General features: G+C 40.2%; 1 protein-coding gene across 1 annotated transcript; it reads left to right on the top strand.

Moving 5' to 3' along the window:
• Positions 1-1487: 1487 nt before the first annotated feature.
• gas1a (growth arrest-specific 1a) lies at positions 1488-3692 on the top strand. Its single transcript, XM_042488391.1, has one exon. It carries the CDS (start codon positions 2074-2076, stop codon positions 2851-2853), a length of 780 nt encoding a protein of 259 aa, XP_042344325.1. The 5' UTR covers positions 1488-2073; the 3' UTR covers positions 2854-3692.
• Positions 3693-7757: the final 4065 nt, after the last annotated feature.

Here is a 7757-nt window from a genome sequence, read left to right as displayed (position 1 = left end):
ATATTCTTTATTTAATCAGGGGGAAACCATTGAAATCAAAGCTCTCTGGTGCCCTGCAGATGCACAGTCAGCATTTTATACAAATTAAAAAGTGTAAAATCAACACTCTTACAAAAAATGTAAATAAAACTCAAAACCAAGGATAAAAAGAACAGTAAAACCGAAAGCAGGTTTTGGTTTCATATGACTTTATAAGTTCTGTGAGTATAAAAGGTTTTATAAAATCAGTTTCCCAAACAGAAAATTGATGGGGTGAAATGTAAGTACAAACACTTTGTTACAGTACTGAAGTATTTGTTTGGCAAACTTTACTTGAGTTTTTATATTTCTGTCAACTTGTACTCTACTACATTTCCTAAATAAAATGTATACTTTTACTTCAAAGCATAAACCTTAGGCATCTTAGTTACTTCATACAAAATAGTGAAGGAAGAGATGGATGGACGAATGAAGGAATGGAAGGGAAAGAAAAACTTTATTTTGTTCGTTAAATTATTTAAGGACCTCGATTTTCTTCAAGTTTAATGCATGCTGCATTTTTAAGGTGTTGTACATGCTATGAAGAAATAAACTTCATAATTCTCAGAATTCTGACTGCTCACTCTTTCCATTAACAGCATTTACTTGTACTGTAACTCTCTTTAGGCCTACTTAATTACATTTGATATCATAAAATTACTTTTGATACTTAAGTACAGTAAATATCAGTTAAAGACTTTTATACAACTAATCCTTTAATAGATTACTTTAACCCTTTGAATCCTGGGGAAATTGGCTTGTTTTCTTTCAAAAACATGGATAGAAGGTGACTACGAATTTATGAAGAAATGACCCAAAAATTAGCAAGAAATTACTAAAAAGTGCAAAGAAACCACCTGAAAATTTGCAAAAGAAATGAACAAACAAGTAAGCAAAATATAACAAATGGAAAAGTAAAAATAAATAAAAATCAATTAAACAAAATGTAAATAGCCTGGAAGAGGTGCTTAAAGATTTCAAATGTATAAATATTAAACGTTTAGTTTTTGGACATTTTTTCATAGCTTAAAAAAAAAACATTTGCTAAATCTACTTATTTCTTGTCATTTGCTGGACATTTCAAGCCAAGTTGCTAATTGCTGATAGACCAAGTTGCTAAGGTTTCAAAGGTCTAACTACTTGTGAAAGACGTCTGAACATAGCACAAGAAAAGTGATGTCGATCCAGGTTTCAGAGGGTTAACTTCCACCAAAGTCTTTTTCTGAAAAGATATCTGTACTTTTCTTCGAGTATGGCTTTCTGGTACTTCATGCACCACTGGTGACTTTGGAGGACTGTTCTCTCCACTGCTCTCCACCACATTCATCCCACCTCACCTTGTATTTCTCAAGACCATCTTCCTCCCACCAACTCCCGCCCATCACTACGTAGGAACCCACAACAAGTGGCCAACCAATGAGAAGCACCTCGCTAATGTGCAGAGAGGGGGCTGAGGAACAGAAAGACAAATGCTCAAAGGGGAGAGAGTAGAGGACCACTTTGCGACCCGCAAGGGTTGTTGTTTTTCCCCATGCACTGTTTGTTTGCACTCCCGTGCGCACAAGGACTGCTAAATGATCCAGCGCGGTCTCGCAAAGGGCTCTCAGGACTCCTCCGGCTTCGCTTTTTGGTTGAGATCCGCTAGGCGAGAGGACGCGAGAGGGGATCGCTGAGCTGGAGGCAGTTTTCTTACATGAACTCAGAATCACTGCGATGGAATGAGACGCTGCAGAAACTCCCTAAACTTGTGGAGAACTTTTTTTGTTTGGGCGTCTCTTTGACTCCTGTGAGTTTTGGTATATTTTTCAGCCTAATAATGTATGGATAACGGGAAGTTCGCTCGAGAATCCGGCTCAAATGGATCATCGCTGACGGGTTTATGGAGCCGGGATTACACAGCGCAGTGCCAGCCTGTTGAACGCCCACACACGGGCCTATCACATACCATCTGCCTCGGAATAAACACTCTCCAAAGAGGACACTATCCATGGAAGTGGTGTAGAAGTTTCACATATGACACTGTTGTGAGTTTCGCCGTTTCTTGCAGCCAGAACAATGGCAAGCTCTGGCGCACTGGCACACAGATATGTTTGGCCTCTGGCTTGTGTGCTTTTGTTTTTTGCCTACTTATCGCTGGCCTCGCCGTCCCACGGTCGGCGGTTGATATGCTGGCAAGCCATCATGAACTGCCAAGCCGAACCCGAGTGCAATTACGCATACGAACACTACACGCGCGCATGTGGCCCCGTGCTGACCGGAGAGAAGAGGAAGTGTCCCAGCCACTGCATCTCCTCGCTCGTCCAGCTCAACCTGACCAAAAACGGACCGGCTCTGGAGGACTGCAGCTGCGCCCACGACCCGGTGTGTACGCGCACTAAACGGGCCATCGAGCCGTGCCTGCCCAGGACTACCAGCACGGGCTGCACGGAGGCTCGGCGCCAGTGCGAGAGAGACGGGCAGTGCAGCTCCGCTATGCACGATTATTTGAAGCACTGCGGGAAACTTTTCAGCGGAGCGATCTGCACGAACGCTTGCCGGAACGTGATCGCGAATATGCGTAAAATACCCAAGGGTCAGCAGCTGGACACATGCATGTGCGACGGCACGGAGAGGGCGATCTGTGAGTTTGTGAAGAGCAGCATGAAGGCGCTTTGCTTCGACTCTCCGGTGAGGGAAGAGGGCAGCGGGTCCGACTACGGCCAAGATCCAGATTATGACGATGAGCCCTCGGACCCAGAATATCCAGAAGAGCCGGAGAGCGGAGCCTCTCTTCCAGCAGCCCACTGTGTTTTGACCCTGCTGGCATCCATTTTGGCTCTATTGCCCCTCATTTAATCCCCGGGTTCATAATCTGCCCCGATTTTTGTCCGGATAAAAGGCAATCTAAACTTTTGTCACTCCTTGACCTGCAGCTATTGTGAAAGGTTAGAGCCTCACAGACCGAATAAGAAAGGGTGTTTTGGCACAGGCCTTGTTTGAATAAAGAGTTTTATACGCTGAAGGATATCAAATCAGGATATTTTCTATGCAAATGAGACCAGAAAGATATTTTAAATCTGCCAGAGCTCCAGGCTGCTCTCTTATCAAACCCACACCACTTCTCTCCACATGCTTTGCTTCTGTGATAAGCTAAATTAGACTTTCTCTCAGTCAAAGACTCTGATTGTAAAGTTGTCATGATAGAGACACAGTTTGCTTGTTTTAGTAACAACGTTTAATCAGTACATGCTGTGCACTGCCAATCTTATCTTTTTTTTTTAAGATATGAACTATTTTTATATGACACTGTTGCCATTAGGCACCAGGCTCTCTGATTTACACGTATTTAATGCTGGAATCTATGAACTGTATGAAACTGTAAATAGATTTAGGAGTTAAAGTGAACCAGTAATTTATTACATGCCACCTAGTTACATCCAAATGTTCATCATGTGAATAAAAAGACTGAGTATTCCAGCTTTAAAGGGAAGTTATTTTGACTGTATTCTCCTCAAAGACATTGTATATATGTGTATAGCCTATATAGATTTTTTCCCCCCAGAGAATCCTTTATGTTTTAGGCTATGAGATGATTTATTCACTGTGTATAGCCTAGAGAAAGAAATGTCTAAATCCACTGTATGATTGCCTTAATGATATACTTTTATAGAAGGCATAAAGGAAACTTGAAGATATCATTCCTGACTGTGAGTTATTTGTTGATATTGAACTTGTTTTGCAGTGTTGTGCCTTAAAGTAAAATGGTTTGTAATGAGTGTGAAAATCAACACAACTGTTGCTCAGTCACTTTTAGTTTTTATAAACAGTATAAACAAAATAATGTTGTCACAATGTGCATAGTGAAAAATTTTAGATCAGTTGCCACAAGATGCTGGCAATATGAGCCAAAATCAGCTACACCGACAAAATCACAAGTTAATGCTTTTATTTTTCTACTGTAACAGGTTTTTTTCAGTTTAAGCTACACTAGTTTGGAGTAACTTTCTTTATGCCTACAATTTAGCAAGCAGCAAAAATCATATAAATTGGATATGTTTTTTAAGCCCAATTTCACAAAGTATGCCTCAAAGGAATGTGCAAAGAAGCAGCAGTGAGCAACATTAGCAAAACACACATTTAAACTATAGTTGTGTGAAACTTTATTTTAGTCACACTAAGTTTTAGTGCTTAAAATCACATTAAACTTTCCATAATGGTTATGGTCAGGTGTGCATTAAATTATCCATTTTTAAAATCAAAAGCATTGTATTTTGATCCATTATTGATTGGTTTAAAGTGCTATATGTTAGCTGTCACCTTAGTTTTCTTCTTTTGATCAAATTTCCTTTCTGTGGGACTTACAAAGGTTTATCTGAAAGGTGTTTAAATAATTTACTGTGTATAAATCCTGTTGCTCATAAAAAGGAAAAAAAATCAAGATATGAAATTCAGTAATTACGCAAAAAAAAACATATTTAAGGATGGTTGTGAGTGAAAACTGCATGAACTTTTACATTCCTGTTCCTGTAACTCCAGAATAGTAAATACAGACTCATTGAAAATGCAGACCAGCTTCCTCTGTTGACTGATAGGCTAATGACCTGCTATGTCTTGATTTAGCCGGCTGTTGTCAAAAGCAACTGGCACCATAAATCAACAAAACACCCTCTGCCCCCTCCCCCACCAACAAAGTCTGCACTCAGGTATCACAATTGACAGTCACTAGCCGTTTAAGCCACCAAATGTAATTTAATAAAAATAAAAAAAAATACACATATTGTAACTTACTGCAAAAGTTTTGGCAATAGATAGAGTCGGGGTTTTCACTATTTTTTATTTTATTTTAGTAAAAATGTTTAACTCCTGTGTTTTGAAACACTACTGATGAAAACAAACCTTTTCGCAGCCCTGTAAATCAATGTTCGAAGTGATAACAGATTTCACTCCTGTGAGCGCACTTTTGTTCTTTAATTAGATTATAGATAATTCATTTAATTGGCTGGAATTAATATGCATTTATTTAGGTTTTTATTGAAGTAATCATTTATGCAGCCCTGCACTGTAAGCATGTGTATGTTATAGATATATATATATAAATGTATTTTTAGCAGAATTTGTATTAATATTATTTCCTTGACATATTGTAGATCATGCAACCCCTCTATTTGGTCGGCGTCTGGAGCTTTAAATCAATGATTTGCTGCAAAATGTTTCATTAGAGGGGGGACAAGGGCCCTCCAGCTGAATGGATGGAGGAGAAGTCGAGTGGCATCTTTGTCATGGAAATGTTAAGCACATAATAGTTGGGTAGCACAATAGGGAGGCACTTCATTCTTTCAGGCTGGCTTGACACCTCTGGAGAGCCGAGCGGCGGGGAAGCATGTGGGAACGATCTGCTGCCGCTTGGGTCTCAACCCTCGACTGCAAGAAAAAGGAGAAGAAAACACATTACAGGCCTTGCCAGGGATGTTTTATCTTGAATCTGCACTTAACGTCCCCTGTGCTTCTTGTTAAATTATCTTTTCAACCTGCATTTGTTGATAATATTGCTGCTCACTATTTTTGCTTCAAGAAAAGGCAAAAATCTACTTCAGAATAATTCTTTTCCATGTTTGTACATCTTAAACATCATAGTTAAACAGTAAACTCTATGCCGTATGTAAAAAAGATCCCCAAGTCCTCCTAAATAAAAAACATTCTTGCAGTGTCGGCATGCAGTGCGCCGTGCATGAAGCTTTCCAGCAGGAGAAAAGCTCTGCAGCCCAGCCGATCCTCCCCTCCTCCTCCCTCTCCTCCTCGTCTTTCTTTTGCCTCCTGCATTTGTACAGGCAGTTTCAGCGCTTAGAAAAAGCGCAGCATGCGTTGATTAGGCCATAATAATGCACGGTGTGTGAATGGATGAATGAGGTGCAAAAAATCTCACAAAACTGGCCTGCTTGTCATAAAATGGAAATGGTGCACAATTGAGTGCACAAATACATTTGTTGGTGTAGTGCTCATGAGGAGAATTTTTTTTGTTGTTGCTGTAGTGTTTAAAAGGATCTTTCCTCTATTAGAGTATGATTTTATTTAAACAAAATAAATGATGCAGCCATACAGTTAAAATAACCTCCTCTCTCTCATGCACAGTGGAGTGTGTTGGTGTGTGTGTGTGTGTATTGGGGGGTGGTGGTTCTGGGTTTAATTTACAAACTGTGGCTGTTTGTGTTCCAGCTCTTTGAGCGTGTGTAAGGTATCTCTGCCATCAACTTTGCTTCAGTGAGCTCAGCTCACTTCCAAGCTCTGTTTCTTTGGCCTCCCGAACAAAACGGCCCACACTTCACCCCATGCAGATCACTTCACCCTTTCACCCCATGCATATCACAGCACAATGTTTACAAAGGTGCAGCTCTCCCAGCCGCTGACGCTGGTGGTTTGAAGCTGCATGTCGGCTGAGATCTATAATAATACTGACACTGCTTTTTTTATTATAAAATCACACTTGTTTTGTTTTACCACCGTCTTCTATATTTATTCAACAGTGTAAGTTGGATAAGTTAAGATGCCATATAGAATTACATGACTTCTTATTACTCTTTGGGACATTTGACAACATGGAATATTTGACCTTAGCCCTACTTTTTCCTTGCAGTGTTTTCAGTTAAATCCTGGCACCAGTTGCGATGGTGTTTTTTTAATGCAGAGGTACAACCTATATGGGACCTATTCAGCTGGAACTTGTTTTACTTTAGAAAAAAAATCCTCAATCAAAACAAAAATTTTAAATGCTTCTCATGTTCTCTACACATTTGATGCTTGAATATATGTGTTGTTGTGACTTAAGTCTTTTTAAACAAGGTATGCAAGTTTAATTTTGCGTATTTGTCCGTTTTCAACATTTTTCAGTAGTTATGAAGATGTATAATGTGCATTAGTTCCCCAAACAATCTTCCTGTCTTTGATTAAATTGATCAAATTTAGCAATATTCCTAATAATCCACCGTCTCAGACCTCGACATGAGCTCCTTACTACTGATGTGTGCTGACCATATTTCTCACAGGCATTTGTTTTGGCCTTGGCTCCATGCGAGGTTGTGCAGAAAGTGATGTAGAAATGGTTGGACAGTTGGAATGGCTGAGACGGAGGAGGAGGCACTGAGATGGAAAGTTCATTTGAAAGGATTTGGAAATAATCCCCTAAAGTTACCACAGGGTATTCGATGGAATGGGCTCCACCTCGACTCCCCTCTGTGCTGCTGCCATAGCTCAGACGCACATTTGTTTAAGAAAGGTAGTTATAAAAGAGGTGTGATTGGTTTTAGTTGTTTGTTGGTGATTTTCACTTGACGTGTGTTTTTTGGTGCTATAAGTTATTTAAGTTCTTCAGATGATGCTCACCTCCTTGCCCTCTCTGAATTCATGCCACTCTAAGGAGACGCAGGTGACACAGCGAAGCAAAGATCATTGATTTTGCATCTCTCTCATTAGCTGCTTGGCCGATTCCAGGAGACTTTTGAGAAACTCTTGTTGTTTTCGTCCCTTCTATTTCAGCTGCCACTTTGATTTCATCATGCAAGACCTCTGCTGAGTTCACAACCCTTTGAAATGAGAAAAAGGCCTGTAATCCAGTTACTCAAGCTGCGGCCCGACTCCTCGGGTCCTGAGAGAAAACCTGCGGCACTAATCCCACTGTCACCAGCAGAACGCTTTGCTACCTGACTGTTTGTGGCAGCCATTTGATATATTCGCTGTTTAAAATGTTGCTGTTGAGAATTTCACAA

The sequence above is a fragment of the Plectropomus leopardus genome, chromosome 6 (assembly GCF_008729295.1).
Source record: "Plectropomus leopardus isolate mb chromosome 6, YSFRI_Pleo_2.0, whole genome shotgun sequence".
Classification (NCBI taxonomy): Eukaryota; Metazoa; Chordata; class Actinopteri; order Perciformes; family Serranidae; genus Plectropomus; species Plectropomus leopardus.
The sequence above is the reverse complement of the archived record's forward strand: the minus strand, read 5'-3'. Positions and strand labels throughout refer to the sequence as shown.